Here is a 22745-nt window from a genome sequence, read left to right on the forward strand (position 1 = left end):
GGTTGACTTTCTACAACTTTCTCCCATCCCCTGACTGCATCTCTGAAGCTCAGCCAAAGTGATCTTTGGGTTCTTCTTTACCTCTCTCACCAAGGCTCTTCTCCCCCGGTAGCTCAGCTTGGCCGGACGGCCAGCTCTAGGAAGGGTTCTGGTCGTCCCAAACGTCTTCCGTTTAAGGATTATGGAGGCCACTGTGCTCTTGGGAGCCTTAAGTGCAGCAGAAATTTTTTTGTAGCCTTGGCCAGATCTGTGCCTTGCCACAATTCTGTTTCTGAGCTCTTCAGGCAGTTCCTTTGACCTCATGATTCTCATTTGCTCTGACATGCATTGTGAGTTGTAAGGTCTTATATAGACAGGTGTGGCTTTCCTAATCCAGTCCTATCAGTATAATCAAACACAGCTGGACTCAAATGAAGGTGATGTCAAGGATGATCAGAAGAAATGGAAAGCACCTGAGTTAAATATATGAGTATTACAGAAAAAGGTCTGAATACTTAGGACCATGTGATATTTCAGTTTTTCTTTTTTAATAAATCTGCAACAATTTCAAAAAGTATTTTTTGTCTGTCAATATGGGGTGCTGTGTGTACATTAATGAGGAAAAAAATTAATTTAAATGATTTTAGCAAATGGCTGCAATATAACAGAGTGAAAAATTGAAGGGGGTCTGAATACTTTCCGTACCCACTGTATGTCTAATTTTGTAGTTGGTGTAAATCATAAAAGTTTTATATTCTGCAATGTTGTGACTGGAATTAGTGTTGATGCATTTAAAAGGGAGCATTAATGTTATCAGTAGTTTAACTTATGTTTTGACGTAATTTATAGTTGCAATGCATGCTTTTTTCTTTTTTTTTTTTGCAGTGTGTTATAAGCACCGTTTCATACATTGAAGAAATAGATCCTGAAGTTGTTGTGAAGTGAGTTTTTCTTTTAAATGCAAATGTTAACTAATTGTTTGTAAATGCTAATTTAATGTGATTTAAACTCATTTGTCATGTTTAATGCATTTGGAAGTAAATCTGTTTATGACTGTCTTTTTTTCATAATGCAGTCTGAGTTGATCCAGTGATATCATTTTCAAAAAGTGATATAGAGATAGATAGATGAAGAACAGACATCTTTTTGAGATTTAAAATAGCGGTCTGGCTGATATTTATAAAATCCCATAAATTGCCTGGCATTTTGATCATTAACGACACGGTGTAAACAAATAGCAGATGTACAGATTTTGTTTGATCCATGTGCGACACATACTGTATATGTTTAATATTTTATTTATATGTAACGCCTTTCCCATGTTTTGCAGTCAATGTAACTGAACTGCAGCACAGGGTTTGCTTAAAGACGATGCATTTGTCTTCACCTTGTTTTGTTTTAGGAACTATATTATGAACAATATTACTTAGAAAATACAACCCCAATCAACCCCAATTCTAAAAAACAAGTTGGGACATTATGGAAAATGCTCATAAAAACAGCATTATATTGAAAACACTATAACATATTATTTGATGTGCTCTTTTTTTTCAGGGGGGTATCTAAAATCAAATTTGATGACTACAAAACACCCAAAAAGATGGGGCAGTTGAATGGTTCCCACTTTGTAATATCACCATTTATTTTGATAATCAAGTATTTGGGCACAAATTGATTAAGTTTAATAAGTAGAATTTTCTCCCATTCATCCATTCTGCAGGTTTTCAAGTGCATGATTGTATGGGTCTTTTGTTGCTGTGTTTTATGCTGATAATGTTCCACATTATTCTAGACTTCATGCAGCTTAATCTTGTGCCTGCATTCTTTGCTTACACAGCCATGCACTTGTAATATGGGCAGAATGTGCTTTGCCGTTGTTCAGCTTGACATTGCAGGGATGTCCCAGGAAGAGACGATGGCTGAATGACAGCATTTATTGCTCCAAACGTGTACATATCTTTTTGCATTAGTGATGCCCTCACAGATGTATGAGTTACCCATGAGAGATGCTGGCTTTTGGACCAGACACTGATAACAGCTTGGGTGGTCCTTTTCCTCTTTGGCCCAGAGAACACGGTGGTGTTGTTTTTTTTCAAAAAATATTTGAAATGTGCACATGTTGGACCACAAAACATTATTCCATTGTGCTACTTTCCATCTCAGACAACGTTGGTGCTCCTGTATGGGGTTGATCTTTGGTTTCTGGTTTGCATGTAAAGTCTTAACTTGCTTCTGTGGATGCAGTGGCGAAAGGTGTTGCAGGTTTATAGAAGTATTCCTGAGTCCATGTCCTAATATCCATTACAGATGCATGACAGTTTTTAAGATAGTGACACCTGAGGGATTGGAGATCACATACATTCAGAAGTGGTTTTTGCCCATGCCATTCACAGAAGCTTTTGATTATAGAGGGTGGACTGCACAGAATCCTACTAGTTGTCTTTGACAAATATTTTTGTCAACATAATTAGTTTGTTGATGCAGATTTTGGCAAATTGCTGAGCTTCCACCCATCCTTGCTCTTGAAGGACCGTGCCTCTGCCTTTTTTGGGGGCTCCTTTTGTACTACACGCCTGCATCAATTGTTTCACATCACCTTGTTGTTTCAACTTACCACATCATTGTTATTCTTAAACTACCCCTTTAGAGCTGTTTTGGAATGAGTTGCAGGCATTAATTTCAGAATAAACGTACTGTATAACTTTAAAAACAATGCAGTTGATTAGGTAAAATATGAAATATCTTGATCCTGTTTTTATTTGAATACAAGTCAAAGTAAATTTACAAATCACTCCTTTTTGTTTTTATTAGCATTTTCCATACTGTTCCATCTGTTTTGGAATTGGGGTTGTACAATCAAATTTATAGTAAGATTTAAAAAGTATAGTTCTAACAAAAACTCTAAAAAAATATAGTATAAATATATAACATTTACAATGCCATATATGGGCTGTGAATCAGGTCTTCTAAAACATTTCCTTTGTATGGGCAGATAGAATGTACTTTAGAATTAAAATAGCATGTTACAGAAATCATAGATGGGGTTTTGTTTTGAATGTGCAATATTGTTACAAAGTTTAAAGCAATGTTAAAACTGATTTTTTTTCCTCTCTGAAAATGTATAAGTCCTTGTACACTCTAATAGTAATACAAAGATCACAAAATTAGTGATAATGCAGACATGAATTATCATTTATACACCTCTCCTTCAATAAACATTCTCTTGTATACTTGAGTCTACCTTTTCCATATGGTCATTCTTTTCTTCAAAGTGTGCAGTTTAAGAAAAAGAAAAAAAAATCATTCAATATATATCATATATACTGTGTGTATGTATGTATGTATGTATATTTTCTTTTCTATGTACAAATGCATTTGATAGTCATAACTTTTACCAGTCAACAATAGCTTAAGCTGCTTCATACTAGGTGACAGGAAACATACAGTGATAGTTTCCTTAAAATGAATACTGCATCTCTTTTTATCTGTGGTACAGACATCACTTGTTGATCAATGGAAGTGCCATATTTTGTATATTATAGAAAATATTGACTTAGGTATGTCATTATGAGCCTCTATTGTGTCTCTCTTAAAGTTTCACACAAGTTTTCGTATGTGTCTACATTTTACAACATCATGATATGTTGGGCTAGTTACTTGTCCTCTTAAAAACTAATGATTCCGTCCCTGTAAACTCTGTTATTTGTTTGGCAACTTACAGACATACAGTGGAAGCTATAGAAGGTGGTACAGATGCTTCTAAGGTTACTTACAATAAGCCCTGAACATTTTTTTCCCCCTTAATTCAAAGTCATGAGTTTTAAACACCAACAGAACTAAACCGTACCTGGTCATTTCAACCTTCCATACAAGTTTTAATGCAAGCTAAGCTAGTATGGAAGTTAGGAAAACTCCCTGATTTTTTTTTACCTTAACTCTTTGAGGGCTGAATATTTATTTCAAAAAACATAGTTTCTGAAATGCAATGGTTTCACACAGAAATCAACATAAAATATCTGTTGCTGCATGCTGTGGCTGCCAGTTTGCCAAGAATGTGCGGCAGGCTTGCTGCCAGGCTGTCTTTGTGTGGCTGGAACAAAGTTGCAGTGCACTGCAAACTGGTTTCTTCCTCTCATCATTGTTAAGTGGCAGTCCTCCCTGGCGAACATTGTCAGTACAACAATTAGCTGGGGACCAATCAGCTGAAGCTGGAACCTCACACTCGTTTTCAATCACTTGTATCAAAATCTGAGTCCGACAAGTCATAGTCCAGTCCAGAGATAATAGGCAAAACATCGTCCAAGGAGTATTTTGCTTTACGCATTCGCTTTCATCTCTCGCCAACTGTCAGTGCCACTTTTGCCGTTGTTTGCGCCTTGCTACTCATGCAAACGCAAGAAATCTCGGTCAAACCAACGAATCTCACTTTCCTTCTAGCAACAAGAGTCCAACCAAAACATAACAATTGGTTTTGTTACAGTTTACAGTCCTCCTTTTGACAAAAGTCGACATCAGCCCTGAAAGAGTTAAAGAGCTAAAGAAAGTATACTGTATCTAAAATGCATAATGTTGCAATTTAACATTTAAAGGTTAGAACACTGTTCCAAAAAAAGTTTCATTCATAAAATCCTTGAACTATGCAATTGTGAGTATTCTGTTGCCAGTTTATTTTGTTACTGAAATTTCCCTAATTTTAATGACTGTTTTAAACCAAGTAATTTTCACTCATACACTAATATGCAGTTATTAATTACATAAGTGATAAACTATATCTTCAATTTTGTTAGTTGAAGATTGTTAATTGAAGATAATGAAAATAAATATATTAATTACCTAATGGTGAGACAAAGAGAAAGACATTACTTTTCGAAAGTGATTTGGTTTTTGCAATATGAACATAGGAACACAAGTACAGAGATACAACTCTGTACTGTGTTTTTTTTTTTTTTAACATTTGGAGCACAGGCAGATTATGTGACTTGGTTCACACATAGTATGGGGTGAATGTAGAAATTAAACTGTTTGAGTTGAAATTCTAATATTTTAGCCCCTATTCCACACTATCTGCTTTTAGGAAGTAATCCAAATAAATACAGAGCTTGGCATTTCTATCAAATTCTCAAAGATTTTTAATCACCCAATTATGTCAAAAACTGAGCTCAATTCAGAAATCATCACTCATTTCTTGAAATGAGCAAGTTTAATAAATTATTAAACAACAGAGGGCAGCAGAGTTGCACAGTGGAAGCAAGGCCTACCAGTGTGGTGTTTTCATCTTCTCCATATGTCTGTGTGTGTTTCCTCTGATGCTCTGGTTTACTTCCACTGTCCTAAGACATGCAGGTTATATGAATTGGCAACGCTAAATTGGTCCTAGAACATGTGTGTGTGTGTGTGTGTGTGTGCGCGCTTTCACCCTCAGATGAACTGGTGCTGTTTCCAGGGGTTGTTCCTGCCTTGCATCCTTTGCTAGCTGGGATGAGCACCAAACCCCCATGTGACCCTGGTCTGATTAAGTGGGTTAAAAAAAGACATGACCTTAAACAACAGAAGTAAAATTGTTTCTATCCTACATTAAATGTTGCAAATGCTTTTATGATAATAAAATAGATGAAGACCTAATTTGTTTTGAAGTTTTAGTGTTATGGAGACTGGCCCGGACACAGACAGGCAGGCACGTTGAAATCACCCAACACACATTTATTTAAGTGCTCCATATTTACAATGAAGTGCTCACAAACCCCACAAGTCCCCAAAGTCCTGGCCTCTTCACAATGCCTCACTCTCTTCAGGCCGCCTCCTTGCCTCCTCCACCAAGCTCTGTCCTTCTCCTCACCTGACTCCAGCCTTGAATTAAGGGAGGTGCAGCCCCTTTTATAATCACGCAGATGTGCTCCAGGTGTTTCCAGGCAATCTTCCCACCGACACGCCCCTTTGTGGCGGAAGTGCTTGCTGCATCCCCGGAAGCACTCCGGGTGTCCCCGCTTTTCTTCCCCCCCCACTTCTGGGTGTGGCAGAAGTGCTGAGGTCCAGGGCTCCAAAGGCATAGGGGGGGCCCCCTGGCGGTGACCACGGGCCCCTACAGGGTGGAGCTTCAAAGCTCTGTACCCGTGGCCCCCCAAAGGTACCAGAGTGGTCGCCCCCACATGGTCTGGGGAAGGCGCAAGCCCTCCTCCTGGGCGTCCCGGCCGGGTGACTGCCCCAGACATCTCTGACAGTGTTTTATTTATCTCTGCTGCTTTAAGAACTCCTTTCTGTAATTGCAAAGTAAGTCCATTAATGATTGGCATTAATACATTTTGTAAAGAAATTGTTTTCAGAAAAGCAGCCTAAATAATTTATTACTGTGTATATCTTATGTGTCACAAATTAACTGATGGCTACTATATTAATTTAAGAACTAATTTATATGAATATTTCTCTATTCCTAAAATAATTGCCTCTGTGAAATAATTATGGAGCGATAATCAAACAATTTGAACATCTTGACAAGTATATACAGGGCTCATCTCTGCTAAATATAAGTGAATAAGCTAGCTTTTCTTTATACTGCGTAATAAGTATCCACCTTAGCTTTGCAGTATTTCTAAACTGGAGAAGTTTGGTGGCATTAGATAGTGTGGAAATGTGACCAGTAAAATTTTAATTATTGTGAAAGGTTTTTTATTTTTCTTGGTTAATCTGCTACCTTTATATCTTGTATTTTTAAACAGTTGTTTAATGTAATGAACTTTGTAAAAACTGTTTTTATTTTGCACTTAAAAGACTTGCAGATCAGATGAGAATGATGAACTTTCTTCAATGGCTAGAACTTTCAAAGAACATATTTACAACTTTTATACATTTTCTAACCAGAATTAAGGTAAGAAATGTTTTTTACATTTCTCTTCCTACCTATGCGTGTGTGTGTATGTATGTATGTATGTATGTGTATATGTGTGTGTATGTATGTATGTATATATGTTGTGAACGCTGGCCCCAGCACAGACAGACGGACGACATATTTTGCTCCACACACTGTTTATTTACACTATATATAATATACAAAAGTCACGTGCACTCACACAACCCCAGTGCTGCTGGCACTGAATCCCCCAAAAGTCCAGGGCCCAGAGTCACTGTGCCTTTCCTCTGGCCGCCTCCTGTCCTCTCTCCAGCTCCGTCTGCTTCCTCCCGACTTCCACCAAATGACTGGAGGGAGGTGGCCCCTTAAATAATGCCCCGGATGAGCCCCAGGTGTTTCCGGCCTCTTCTCCTTAGCCACCCCAGCGTGGCGGAAGTGTCGGCTGCTTTCCTGGCAGCTCTCCGGGCGCCACACAAAATCTTCCCCCCGGCACTTCCTGGTGTGGCGGAAGTGCCGGGCTCCCGGGATAATTAGGCACCGGGGCGCCGCCTGGCGGTGGCCACGGGTCCCTACAGGGCTGGGCTTCCAAGCCCTGTACCCGAGGCCCCCTGCCTAACCAGGACGGACGCTCCCACTCAGTCTGGAGGAGGCACACGCCCTCCTCCGGTCTTCCAAGGCGTCCCGGCCAAAGACCACACAGGGTAAACCGGCATCGGGGCGCCGCCCGGCGGTGTCCACGGGTCCCTACAGGGCTGGGCTTTCAAGCCCTGTACCCGTGGTCCCCTACACAACCAAGACGGACGCCCCCTCGCGGTCTGGAGGAGGCACGAGCCCTCCTCTCCTCCTCCTGGGCGTCCCAGCCGGGACCACAATGTGTGTGTGTATATATATATATATATATATATATATATATATATATATATATATATATATATATATATATATATATATATATATATATACACACACACACACAGTGGTACCTTGGTATACGTCCTTAATCCCTTGTACCAAACAAATTTTTCCCATAAGAAATAATGGGGAAAATGATTAATTCGTTCCCATGAAAAAAAAATCCTATTGTTATTGGCATATTATACATTGATGGGGTTGTATAAAATAATTTAAACACCGCTTAATACTAAAATACATAAATACAAAAGCAAGTAGATGAAATAAATGAAAATGACTTGTCCGATAACAATGAGTTTAATTTTACAGCACAGCAAAGGAGAGCGTTACACCTCTTCCAAAGGAGCCACTTCAGGCGATTGTGTAGCACTGCCGTTGTTCTTCTTCTGGCAGTCTTCAATCCAAATCCCTAAAGCAGATTCCATCCAGACTACTGCCTTATTACATCCACTTACAACTCGTTTTGCACCCTGGTTAAAAGGACACTGCGGCCGTAGATCTTATATTCCTTTCCTATTTTTTAATTAAAAAGAATAGTAGCCTTCAACAAATCCAAAACGTTTACCTTTTCAGCAATCATTAACATCTTCTGTTTGCGCTTGGGCACGGCCCCTGAAGCAGTAGCAGATCGTTTTTGAGCCATAATGAAGGGCTTAGCTATGCACAAAAATAAACACAAAAGAGCATAAAAGTTAACTCTTTACACAGTGAAACACGTTGATGCTGAATGAGCGAGACGAGACTTCCTGGTTAACACCCCATTCAGCAGGCAGGAACTTAACTGCGTGCTCTGATTGGTTAGCTTCTCAGTCAGGAGAACTTAACTGCGTGCTCTGATTGGTTAGCTTCTCAGTTATTCGCCAATAGCGTCCCTTGTATGAAATCAACTGGGCAAACCAACTGAGGAAGCATGTACAGGAAGTAAAAAGACACATTGTCCACAGAGGCAGCGAAAAATCCGCGTTATATATTTAGTTATGCTTTCATATAAAATCCACGATAGAGTGAAGCTGCGAAAGTCGAAGCGTGATATAGTTAGGGATTACTGTACAGGTTAAAACTTTTTTTTTTTTGAAGGCGCGCCCCGGTATACCACACGTGTTGTTCTAGCACACGAGTCGTATTCCAAACAAAGGTCGTATACCAAGCCAAATATTTTGCCTCTAAACATGACGTATGCCAAGTTGGACTTATTCCAAAGCAGACGTATACCGAGGTACCACTGTGTGTGTGTGTGTGTGTGTGTGTATATATATATATATATATATATATATATATATATATATATATATATATATATATATATATATATATATATATATATATATATATATATATATATATATATATATAAATATATATAAATAATACAATTAATTTATTTTTTTATAAATAATACAATTAATTTATTTTTTTTTTTTTTATTTTTGCCTTCCTTGCTTAAGGCAACCCTCAACGTCATTAGAAGTGTAGTCCTGCTGGTTTTGGACAGAAGTCAGAAAACATGCATCCTTGATGGGACTTTTAGTAGTGGAAGCTCAGCAAAAAACTCCATTGTTGAATCTGAAGTAGCATATTTAACAACTGAAGGAATGTTTTTAAGTGATGCTTTTGGAGAAGTGGAGCAATGTTCATTAGAAACAGAGATTAAAAACCAAAGGACATTAACTGTAAATTCAGAACCTTCTGGCAGTGACTCTACTTCAGATCAGGAATGCACTACAGAATCATCTTCAAGCAGAGAGCAGTCCTCATCTTCAGTTACTCCTGGAGGAGTGGAGATAACGTAAGTTTTAGTTTGTTAATTAAATAGCGTTTCAGACATAAGACATGCTCTCATTTTCACAGGTGCCACATACAAAATGACTTTAATGTTTCTTTACATGTTTGATTTAATTAAGAACTTATTGGTTATAGTGTCAATTTACTAATAACAAATTTGAAACAAGCCTTAAATGCACATGGCAGAAAAAACTTTTTTTTTTTTTTTTTTACCACTGCACACTTCAGAAACTACAACAGTTGCAGACTTTTGGTGCTTGTGTGTTTGTTACGGCCTACCAAAAGGCTTGGGGGAATATAAATAGGCTACACATGCGAGAGAGTTTGAAACAAAACACAGAAAAGAACTAAACCAGTGAAATAAAAACAGACTCCATTTATTGTCAAAAAGAAAAATCTTATAAACTATGGAGAAAATAACACATAAAACAGAAACATGACAGGAGGACAACACTAACTTAGCTATCTAGCTAAACAAAGTTTATACAGCTAGATGCACACTATCCACACTTGGATAGCTTACAACAATTAAATTTCTTTAACAAACAAAAAGAAACAAAAAACAAAAATCCAGTCCATCCAAACCCCGACAAGAACAAAGAGCAGTGAAATGGAGGCCGATGCACAGGAAGAGAAAGCGGATGAAGGAGATGCTATGCCCTCAACGTCGAGTGGCATTTTCTCATCCGTGACTTCAGTGGAAATTTCAGATTCAGAATCTGACATAGACTGATTCATGTTCTACACAGTTCTTACAAGTTCATAGAAATTTCTGTTCAATTAGAACCAAATATTTGAGCTGATGATTGTTATTTTTATACAGTTGTTATAATTTGTGTTTAAACAATTTTTTGATTAATGTTTTGTTTCCTTTACAATATTATACATTAAAAAAATAATCTCTTTTTTATTCGGGCTTCTAAAATTTATTTTGGGCAACCAAAAACTGAAGAGTGCCTGCCCAAAGGGCTACCAGGGATTTTTAAATTTTTTGCGAGCCCTGGGTGGGGCAAATTAGTTTACAGCATTGTACGTGACTGATCAGTATACGGTAACCAGAAAAGGTCTGACTGCTGTTACTTCCACTAAGCAGAAAGCTGTTATTGAAATCAAAAGGTGAGATGTTTTAATAGGACATTAGAAATTGTTTGTTTATTAAATAGTTAAATGAATTTCAAACTTTTTGTGTTATTTGATCTGTTAGGTTTGCATAATTTTATACAATTTGAAGTAAAACTATTTCAGTGTTGTATTTCAATTTCCAAAGATTGATTACTTTTTTCTTTTTTTGATTTTTTTTATAAACTTGTTTCTAAATTAATTTCCACATGGTGCATTGTGGTACCAGTTTCTTAATCTAGACTGTAATAGGCCATAAAGCCTACCTGAAATATTTGCAGCATCTTCTTGGGTTAGTGTTTCACTAAGAGCTTTCTGCACAAGCCTGTTTTTGGTACACTTCAAAAATTAATACATTTTATACATTATAACTATTTTTATTACTTAGAAAAGCAGAAGTTCAAAAGTATGGTGTAAGCACAACATTGGTTGCAAGTATATTATAAAATGTAGGGCTCTGGCTGTTTTTTACTAATCAAATATTTGGTTGATTTATTATTTAAATTACTCAGTTATTCAAGAGTTTAAAAATGCAATGTTCTATGCACATTTATTTTACTTGCACAATGCTCTCCTTTATAACAATAGTAAAAGTAGGCTATAAAATTACATTGACCAAAAAGTGTATAGTCTTGTTTTTAATTTTAATGTCCAGCTTAACAATTCCATTTCTGTTTTCAAAATTGAAGTGAAACTATTGTGTAAAATTTTCTAGAATGTATTTTTACCCTCTAGAGGACAGCAACTCCTCACTTTTGAGTTCTTGACTCGTTTTTTTTTTCCCTCCTCCTTTGAGTTCTTTTTGAGTATTTAATTCTCCACCATATCAACGTCCTGTGTCTTTGCCATTTCTCAAAAATCTGTTTAGCATTACTTTTGGTCAGTTAAGTGATGTAAGTAGTATATAATAAGGCAACTAATTAATAACAAGATTTATTGACAGGTATTTTCATCTTGTTAGTTTACTATCCATCACATTGATGTAGTTGTTGTCGCCCTAATAATATTGGAGTGAGTATTTATGAATTACAATTGTGCATATAATACAGTTTATTCTGTGTATTTAGTAAATTCAAACAACGGTAGCTTTTGAAGTGTTGTGACTTTATCTGTTCTTTTTTTATTTTTTAGAATTAATGAAGATATGAAGCTGACAGACCTTGAACTAGGAGGAATTGCAGATAGTATTCAGAAGTTGCTTTACACAGCCTCTGATGTATGTCATGACCGATGTGTCAAATTTCTCATGGCAAGAGCTAAGGTAAACTGTTATATTCTCTTTTGGAGAGGAAAGAATATTTTGTCCTTATTTTTGCTATTTGTACGCCTTTTTTACTGATTTTATAGTCCTCACAACTGGCAGTATACCACAAAAAGACAATGAGGTTAGACAATTATGGTTTCTGGGGTTTATAATGCTACCAAAATACACCAAAAATATTGAGAGTTTATTGGCCCATAGTATGACAAATTTTGGCTTTGAGTTTGACAGTGAAAGGATGATGTTGATGGTAGTTGCTTTAAATCTTTCATGCATGGTGACCCTGTTGCAGCAGACAGCAGACCCTCACAGTGCTTAAATCAGTGCTATCCATTATCTACAGAGGTATAATCTTTAGAAGAAGCCTTTGACCATAGACTGAACAGTCACAGTGATACATTTCCATTCTTTGCATCCATTACTATGTCTGTTGTTGAATTAATTATTGCTAACTACATCTGGACTAGTATTGGATGAGAGCAGCTTGGACTTTTGTGATCTGGCATACTTTAGTCTTTCATTAGATGCTTCCAGAATATCATTTGTTTTGGTGTATGATAGCACAGCCTTTGATAGACAGTTGCCTGTAATGCTTAATTAGGGACACTTTAACTGAGCAATTAAAACTGACGATCATCTCAACCATTGTGCACTCTTTAAAATCAGTCTTACCTGGTGCCAGTTTCCAATTAAACTATACTCAAATACACATTGTAGCTTTCTTCCTGAGAATTCCATAGGGATATCGCCACCCTTCATAGCCCAGCCATATTCCATTAACTGTCTCCAGTAGAGCATATAGTATATGAGACATTAAGAGATGCGAACTACTACCTACCTCATTCTACAGATATCATCATGGTTTAGAAATTACATTCAAGTGTGTCGTGTTGATTTCAAAAAATATATTTCATATTCTGGGATAACCTCTATAACCTGTCACTGCAGATACAAGCAATCAGCTTGTCCTCACTCCATTTGAAAAACAGAATCTAGTTAAGAAGTGGGTTTCTATAAGACAAAAAAGAAAGGCCTTCATTTTTGTGTGAGAAGATAAACTTACTGGAGCCCCAACTGACAGAGTTTTCTAAGCCTGCCTATTAGTGATCTGACTCTTAGTAACAGCGGCAGCGTAAATTCACACCCACGCTGACGCTGCTTGTTTTCAAATAATATTGCATTAGTGCGATAATGTTTTTTGATTGGTACTATTCATGTCATAAAATGATTACTTCAAAATATCATATATACCTACGTCTGTGTTTTTTTTTTTTTTTTTTTTGACATCATAAACCATAAGGTGCATACTAATTCTGCGTGAGCAGGAACACTCAATAAAACTGAATAAAAAAATAAAGTGACGGTGAGATACGAAGAAGGCAGAGTCACCAGCGTTTGTGTGTCAGCTTTTATCCCTCCAGATCAGAGAATGTCCAGTTCCATTGCCTCAAAACACTACTCACATCTACAGTTATTCCCAGTTTCAAATAAAAACTAACAGCGTCAGATCCCTAGGGCGGAAGTATGGATGGTGATCGTGAGTGAGAGAATAAAAGTGAAAAAAACGGTAACTTTTACAAGTACAGTACTGTCAATGTACATGGTCTGTTACAAACGAAAACCAAATTTATGTGTGTGCTGTATAATATTAACAATAAGAGCAGCTCACTCCTGAAAACAGTAAATATAGGAGGCAGTGGGGATCGAACCGGTGGCCCTTGATTACAAGTCAGCAATTCTTACCGCTACGCCACAGAAGCTGTTGTATCGTCCTTGAACCTTTTGTGAAAGTGTTTATTTGATCTTTGCACTTCTGGCTTCACACATTCTATAGTTTATGCTTACATTTTTTAACATTTATTACTAAAATATGAAAAAGTTTCTGTTTTAACAATGTGTTTACACAGATTACTGTAGAAATGGAACACATATGAAGTGCAAGTGTTCCAAATAACGATCTATTATTTCTACTCTAAAACTCCAGCAGTTCACTCCCAGATAATCAAACAAGGCACGAGCTGGGAGAACTTAGTGAACGTTCTGCGATGGTGGGGATGGAATAGCCGGCTGCTTGTATTAATCAGCACATTTACAGGACAAAGACGCTGACAGAGAGGTGTGAGTGGATTTAAGGTGGGCCGGATTTACAAGTTTTCTCGTAGGCTCTGGTAATTCTAGTGTTAAATCTAGACTACTGTATATTCACTCAGATCATAATGCACACCGAACCAAATGTTCTGAACTGAACGGCGCAATACAAATACTTGTACAGTTACACACTTGGTAAAGCAAACTCAGAATTACCCATGATCTGATTCTAAAACACCTCTTCTTCCCGTGACTAGAAGTCAATAATATACAGTGCACTCTGTAATGTTTGGGCCAAATAAACATTTTTCCTTGATTTACCCCTCTGCTTCACAGTTTAGAATTACAAATCAAACAATGCAAATTGTAATTTAAGAGTATTTGCATACATTTCAGTCACACCATGTAGAAATGACAGCACTTTTTATACATGGTTCCCCATTTCAGGGCACAATAATGTTTGGGACAGATCAATTGCAGATGTTTTAAAGCAGTCATATTTAATACTTTGTTGTATATCACTTGTATGCAATGACTGCTTGAAATCTGTGATTCATAGACAGAATCAGGTGCTCAGTATCTTCTTTGGTGATGCGCTGTCAATCCTGTACAGCCATCTTCAGTTCCAGCTTGTTTCGGGAGCGTGTCCCCTTTAGTTTTCTCTTCACTGTATGGAAGGCAGACTCAGTTAGATTTTTGTCTGGTGACTGGCTTGGCCATTTAAGAATTGTAAATTTTATAGCTTCAGAAAATCCTGTGTTGCTTTAGCAGTATGTTTGGGATGATTATCTTGTTGTAGGATAAAGCAGCATTCAGTGTGTTTGGAGCTATTTACTGGAACCTGAGCAGATACAATGTTTCTATATGCCATGAGCAGTTATATCGTTAATTAAGGTAAGTGTGCCAGTACCTGTGGCCACCATACATGCCCAAGCAATAACAGCCCCCCCACCATGTTTAAACGATGAGGTGGTATGCATTCGACCTTGACCAGTTCCTTTTGAAAACTGTTTCTGATCTGTCAGACAGGCATTTTGGACTTTTCCTTTACCATAGTGAGGATAGTTCTTTTATCACCAGTGGAGGTCTTCCTTGACCTACCTGTCTATTTGCGATTACTGAGCTCACAAGTGTGTTCTTTCTTCTTAATGAAGTTACAGAAAGTTGATTTAGGTAACCCTAAGGTTTTACCAATGTCTCCAATGGTTTTATTCTTGTTTTTCAACTTCATAATGGGTTCTTTGACTTTTGTTGGCGCAGCTCTTCTCCTAATGTTGAACAGTGGAAACTGCATACTCCTAAGGTAGTCTGTAGGTAGAAGCACGCCTTAGGTATGTTATGGCTGCACTAATGAAGCAATAAAATACACCTGAGTAGTCGCAAACACCCGTGACACCAATAAACTATCTGCACACGGTAGCACTGATGTACTTCTGGTGAAATCTCAGCCAGCTCAGTTACTTCCATGGTCCATACTGCAGTTGTGATTTTTGATTAGTGGCAAGAATATCAGAGAAAAAGAAGTTTCAGCATACAGATAGCTCTAGAGCTGAACATTGTTGTGTACCTTTGTGTCAAGATTCCAGTAAGTATAACAAGATACTTAGTTTTCATTCATTTGCCTCAGTTGCGGAAACCCGATCTAAATGGATCATCGTTCTCCGAAGAGAGAGCTTTACGGTTAGTCCCCATACCCGAGTTTGTAGCCAGCATTTTAAAAAAGACAATTCTCGAGAGCCAGGTATGAGACAGGGCAGCGACTGTTAAAGTAGGGAGCAGTTCCTACGTTGTTTGAGTGGAACAATTTCTCTGTTCCACTTTAAAAAAGTGACTGACAGAGGATGACACACCAGGCAAGAAGGAGGATGATAAAATCCTTGAGAACCACAACTGGACTTTGGCTCTGGATCCAGCAATTGTCAACCTAGCACTTGATGAAAACGTGTCTCAGAGAGGAGATCCTCCAGCTGAGGAAACAAATTGAGAACCTTACAATGAAGCAGTGGTTAGGCATTCACCATTTTCCTGAATCTGATAGAGACATTTGCTTTTTACAAAGTAAAAAATCTAGCAGACTCATGTTATTATGTATTTTAGCATTAGCACAGAGTACCACAATGGACAGATTCTTTACTGTTTAGATGGTTCTTTGAGGTCCTTAAAAGAATTGCTTGGCTTTTATCGCACTAGTCGGAAAAAGCAATGCGACTGTGCAGAGTTGACGTTTTATAGGCACTCCTGCTATTGATGATGTAATGCCAGCTCATTCTTTTGGTGGCTGATATAACATGTCCAGTGACATTGCAGTATTAAACTTACATACATATTCCCTTAATAAAGTTAAATGAGTAATTATTGAAATTCTGTATTTTTAAAGAAGCCTAATGTATCACATATTTGTTCCATGTAAAGTTTATAGTAGACAAAAGTTTTTAATACATCCAAATCTTACCTTTGTAATTGTAGATTTAGCTTGAAACATATAGTTTGAAGCCTTTCTCCTTTTTAGCTCCTGACATTTGGCACATTTTTTTTTTTTTAAACACACAATGTGTCTCATATCGTTAACCTGGGTTACATCTGGGTGCGTCTTGAAGTAATTGGGTGAAAAATGCCATAGGTACTTCTTTTTGATATCGGCGCCAGAAGTGCAGCAGCTGGCTGATGCAGAATCTGGAAGAGAATGTACATATAGCCTATTGTCCCAAACGTGATGGTGCCCTGAAATTGTGGGTACCGTACTTAAAGTGTTGTCATTTCTGCATGGTGTGACTGAAATGTATGTTTGATTTGTAATTTTAAATTGTTGACCAGAGGGGTAAATCAAGGAAAAATGTGTTTTTGCCCCAAATATTAAGGAGGGCACTATATGTAGAATAATCTGTTCTTGAGACTGCTAGCTGAAGCAACAGAGTTTGTTCTCTTCATTTTTTGAAGTAGTTGACAGTGATATTCAATGAGTAGTGCATTAACATTATTAGGTGACACTTCAGACAGAAATCAGTTTGCTTCAATTGTTGACACTGCCACATGTAACCCTCTTCTGGACTGGTAGGTTTTGAAGTACAAAAAATTATATCACCTTTTCAGTGTACTGTTTTATGCAAATTAGTTTGCTACTTTTAGTAGTTTTGGTTACAGAGAGCGTATTTTCTATAGGTGTTTGTCCAGCTAGTGGTTATATTAAATGTTTCATTATTTTATTTTTAGATTTTGACACTTACACAGGTCTCGTTTAGAGTCCTATTTACTGTAACTTATTCTGCATATGTTTTGAGGTGTTTGTGGAAAACCAGAATAACCAGAGAAAAACATGTGTGGACACCGGATGAAAGTACAAACTCCACACAAGTAACAACTGACCACATAATCTGAATGTCAGATACCACTGTACATTTACTAGAATGTGAACCGTAGACATCTGTTCCAAACTCTCAAAGCTGATTTTTTCTTTCAATCTCTGCCATGAAATTTTCCCAGCACCAGGAAGTGACTACTTAATCAGAATTTCCATACCCTGTATAATGTTCAGAGCAATAAAAAATATCTGAGGGTTCTCATGGAGCACAAACGTGAATATTGGCAGAGTGTCTTTGCAGCCTTTGTTCTTTTTTTCACAAAGCATTCGACTCAGTTGATCGAGCTGCCCTGTGGGACATCCTAAGGGTTCGCGGGATCCCCTCGAGGTTGCTGGATATCATGGCCGGCCTGTACACTTGTACTGTGAGTGCTGTGCAGAGTGGAGGCAAGTTCATTCTGGGGTTTGTCAGGCGTGTGTTCTTGCTCCTTCTCTGTTCAGTGCTTGTATGGACTGGGTGTTGGGCAAGGTCGTGGGGTCCAGCGGCTGTGGAGCATCTGTTGGTGAAGAAAGATTCACGGATCTCGACTTTGCTGACGATGCTGTGATCTTCGTGGAGTCAATGGAGGCTCTGATCGGGATGCTCAAGAGACTGAGCGAGGAGTCTTGAGTGGGCTTGCGAGTGTCCTGGATGAAATCCAAGATCCAGGCCTTTAATGACCTCTTGGGCACAGCCATTAGCAGTGTGTCTGTCTGCGGAGAGAGTGTAGACCTTGTCGAGAGGTTTACTTACCTCAGCAGTGACATTCATGCCTCTGGTAACTCTTCCTATGAACTCCGTAGATGGGTTGGGAGAGCATGGGTGGTCATGAGGTTGCTGGAAAGGGGTGTGTGGCTCTCCCGATATCTATGCAAAAGGACAAAGGTCCAAATCTTTTTAGAGTCCTGGTGCTTCCTGTCTTGCTATATGGTTGTGAGACATGAACGCTATCCAGTGACTGGAGACGAAGACTGGACTCCTTTGGTACTGTGTCTCTCCGGAAAATCCTTAGATGCCATTGGTTTGACTTTGTGTCAAATGAGCGGTTGCTCATGGAGTTCCGAATGAGGCACATTACATGCATTGTAACGGACCGTCAGTTACGGCACTATGGCCATGTGGTGCGTTTCCCCAAGGGTGATCCAGCTCGTAAGATCCTCATTGCTGGGGACCCGAGTTGCTGGACCAGACCAAAGGGTCACCCACATAACACCTGGCTGTGGCAGACAGAGGGTAATTTTCAGAGTGTGGGACTGGACCACGTGTCTATCTGGAGGGTTGCAAACTGGGATCCCGAGTTGTTTCATCATGTAGTGGGTGCAGCAACACACTGTACCATTGCATGCACCCCAACTGGACTTGACTTGTTCAGAGAAAGTTTGAGATGGAACCATTGTCATAAACCCCCCTTAGATCCCTAATAACACTCTCTGAATGCTGTGTGATATAAAGCAAAAGAAAAATATAAGTCTTTTTTTTTTACTGACTCTGCTAACACTCATGACTAGGTATCAATAAGCCAATGAATCCTTTATATTGATACACCATGTAAATACAACCCATCTTCCCCAGCTGGATTGTTTAACAGACTTTTCTAACTTTGTTAAAACCATTTAATAATATATATAAGATTAAGTATGGGATGTTGAACAGCCTTATACTACTTTTTTAAATTCAATAATTTTCCATTTTTGGTGGCATTTTTTCATGTGTTTATTTTGCATTAATGTACACCTCGTGTATAACATCTGTTTACATTTGTTAGAATTTTAATCACAGTAATAGCGATACTATATGTTTGTTCTAGGATGGCTTCCTTGAAAAGCTAAATTCATCGGAATTTGTTGCCCTTTCTCGGGCTGTGGAGGCCTTTGCTCAGGAAACAGAATCCATTTGTGGAAGAAAGAGTATGTCTTTAAGGGTGGCTTTGCAGAGTCAAGCCAACAAGATAGTTCACCGCTTCCATGATGAGAGAAAGACAAAGTTAAGGTACTATTTGTCATACTTATTGAGAAACTGGTACATTTGTAATACCTGTACATGACTTTTTTAATTGCTGTGAACTTTGTAATTGATGTTTTTAAAAGATAAAATTGTGTTCAGTGGGCTTGAGAATGCTATATTAGCTTATTTTTGATATCTGATGGTTCTCTTATTTTCTAATGAGATCCACATATTTTAAGGAGAAATTTTATCCAGAGTTTTACATGTCATGTTACTACTGGTAGGTTTGGGGTGGTGTTCGTTTAAGGCCCACGCCTCTTTTAAGACAAATTTTTCCACATCCTACTCTTTAGAGTTGACTTACTTGACAACTATCGAACATGATCATTTATTTCCAAACCAATAAATTCCTTAGAATAGATCAGTGGCTCTCATTACATGGTAATGATATTCACATAGTTTGAGTTGTAGCCTGGAGGTGCTTGTAGTTGAGCTTTTCATCAAAGGAATTGTTCTTCCAAAGATGTACAGGTGCTGGTCATAAAATTAGAATATCGTGACAAAGTTGATTTATTTCAGTAATTCCATTCAAAATTGAAACTTGTATATTAGATTCATTCATTACACACAGACTGATGTATTTCAAATGTTTATTTCTTTTAATTTTGATGATTATAACTGACAACTAATGAAAGTCCCAAATTCAGTATCTCGGAAAATTAGAATTTTGTGAAAAGGTTCAATATTGAAGACACCTGGTGCCACACTCTAATCAGTGAATTAACTCAAAACACCTGCAAAAGCCTTTAAATGGTCTCTCAGTCTAGTTCTGTAGGCTACACAATCATGGGGAAGACTGCTGACTTGACAGTTGTCCAAAAGACGACCATTGACACCTTGCACAAGGAGGGCAAGACACAAAAGGTCATTGCTAAAGAGGCTGGCTGTTCACAGAGCTCTGTGTCCAAGCATATTAATAGAGAGGCGAAGGGAAGGACAAGATGTGGTAGAAAAAAGTGTATAAGCAATAGGGATAACCGCACCCTGGAGAGGATTGTGAAACAAAACCCCATTCAAAACTGTGGGGGAGATTCACAAAGAGTGGACTGAAGCTGGAGTCAGTGCTTCAAGAACCACCACGCACAGACGTATGCAAGACATGGGTTTCAGCTGCCGCATTCCTTGTGTCAAGCTACTCTTGAACAAGAGACAGCATCAGAAGCGTCTCAACTGGGCTAATGACAAAAATGACTGGAGTGCTGCTGAGTTATGATCTCTGATGAAAGTAAATTTTGCATTTCCGTTGGAAATCAAGGTCCCAGAGTCTGGAGGAAGAGAGGAGAGGCACAGAATCCACATTGCTTGAGGTCCAGTGTAAAGTTTCCACAGTCCGTGATGGTTTGGGGTGCCATGTCATCTGCTGGTGTTGGTCCATTGTGTTTTCTGTGGTCCAAGGTCAACGCAGCCGTCTACCAGGAAGTTTTAGAGCACTTCATGCTTCCTGCTGCTGACGAAATTTATGGAGATGCAGATTTCATTTTCCAACAGGACCTGGCACCTGCACAAATTGCCAAAGCTACCAGTACCTAGTTTAAGGACCATGGTATCCCTGTTCTTGATTGGCCAGCAAACTTGCCTGACCTTAACCCCATAGAAAATCTATGGGGTATTGTGAAGATGAAGATGCAATACGTCAGACCCAACAATTCAGAAGAGCTGAAGGCCACCATCAGAGCAACATGGGCTCTCATAACACCTGAGCAGTGCCACAGACTGATCCACTCCATGCCACGCCGCATTGCTGCAGTAATCCAGGCCAAAGGGGCCCCAACTAAATATTTAGTGCTGTACATGCTCATAACTTTTCATGTTCATACCTTTCAGTTGGCCAACATTTCTAAAAATCCTTTTTTTCCATTGGTCTTAATTGATATTCTAATTTTCCGAGATACTGAATTTGGGACTTTCATTAGTTGTCAGTTATAATCATCAAAATTAAAAGAAATAAACATTTGAAATACATCAGTCTGTGTGTAATTAATGAATCTAATATACAAGTTTCACTTTTTGAATGGAATTACTAAAATAAATCAACATTGTCATGATATTCTAATTTTATGACCAGCACCTGTATAATATAATGCATATAACTGTTTACAGCATAGATTTGTTTCTTTCTTCATTTCACATGCACATCTTTTTTGAGCTATTTTGGTTTGAGTTTTGAAATAAGGGACCTACTCTCTAGTCAAACCCTGAGGTGAACTGTTTAGCCTAGTAACCATTAGGTAATATTCTGTCATTGTGTCTTAGTGATTCATGTGTGTTGTGGAAAATAGTGGTTAAGTCAACAAGTAAAATTTAATAGAATGGTTTTAGCTTGTTTAGAACTTCAGTACTTCTAGAAAGAAAAAAGAAAAAAAAAATGGCAGACATTGTTCACAGGGGAGTTCCATAAGAAAAGGCAAATACCATCAAATAAATACCACTTCAAAACATAATACGGTAAATAGTATTTCTAAGTTGAGATTCTGCTGGAGGCAAGTCTTTTGAAGAATACAGTAGAGCAGGATCACAAGTGAAGACTTCACTTTAGATCATGAAACACACTGGTCTTGTGCTTAAATCTTCAACTGCACTTTTCATTTTTACAAACAAGGCAACTCAGAACATCTATACATTATATTTTTATTATACCTGTGTTTCCCCAAAAATAAAACCTATTCTGAAAATTAAGCCCTAGCACGATTATCAGGCTGCTCTGTAATATACCCAAAAATACCTATACCTACCCCAAAAATAAGCCCTAGTCAAAATCGTCAGCTGAAAAGTAAGGCATGTGATGTGACACGTGTGCCTGAAAACATCCATTAAATTCCGAGGACATCTTGCCACAATCTCTCTGAAAAGGATGTTTAATGATTACATCAATCAATTCAGGGATGAGTCCATTCCAGAAGCATAGGCGCAACACATACACTAATGTCATTGTAGCTTCACCAAATCCCCAAACCTCCATGTCTTTGGATGGAAAACTGAGCACACTGTGGAAACCCACCAGGAAAACCTGCAAACTCCAGGCAGGGATCACAAGGGACGCGACTCCCTGCTAGACAGCAGCACTACCAGTCTGCCACCATGCCATCCCCATATGTGTAATTATTAACAGTATTCATTACTTAAATGAAGTTAATGACTTATCTGTAAAATGTAACATGCATATTTTAATGCATTTCATCATGAAAGTGATATCAAGTATAAATCTAAGGATTCTAAATGTGCAGAGAGCTGGAATATCATACATTTAATGTGTTCTACGAGGTGATCTATTCTTGCTTGCTCTTTTCTGCTGCTGTCAGGTCAGGAGGAAGCCCCAGCGATTAACAACTGGGTCAGTTTTAAGATGACATTTACGACGGTCTACTGTAATGATGAAGTAAACTACAAGGTTAAAGTGGACATTTCGAGTTTAAAGTCA

At 38.1% G+C, this 22745-nt stretch overlaps 1 protein-coding gene across 1 annotated transcript in view; it reads left to right on the plus strand.

Moving 5' to 3' along the window:
- vps54 (VPS54 subunit of GARP complex) overlaps positions 1–22745 on the plus strand; it is a 117040-nt gene that overhangs the window by 62303 nt on the left and 31992 nt on the right. Inside the window, exons 10-14 of the mRNA XM_039737915.1 lie at positions 865–920; positions 6745–6841; positions 9181–9521; positions 11768–11897; positions 19131–19312. Of these exons, the coding sequence (XP_039593849.1) occupies positions 865–920; positions 6745–6841; positions 9181–9521; positions 11768–11897; positions 19131–19312 (806 nt within the window). The remainder of the gene's footprint in view (positions 1–864; positions 921–6744; positions 6842–9180; positions 9522–11767; positions 11898–19130; positions 19313–22745) is intronic.

Source organism: Polypterus senegalus, chromosome 16, assembly GCF_016835505.1.
Source record: "Polypterus senegalus isolate Bchr_013 chromosome 16, ASM1683550v1, whole genome shotgun sequence".
Lineage (NCBI taxonomy): Eukaryota > Metazoa > Chordata > Cladistia > Polypteriformes > Polypteridae > Polypterus > Polypterus senegalus.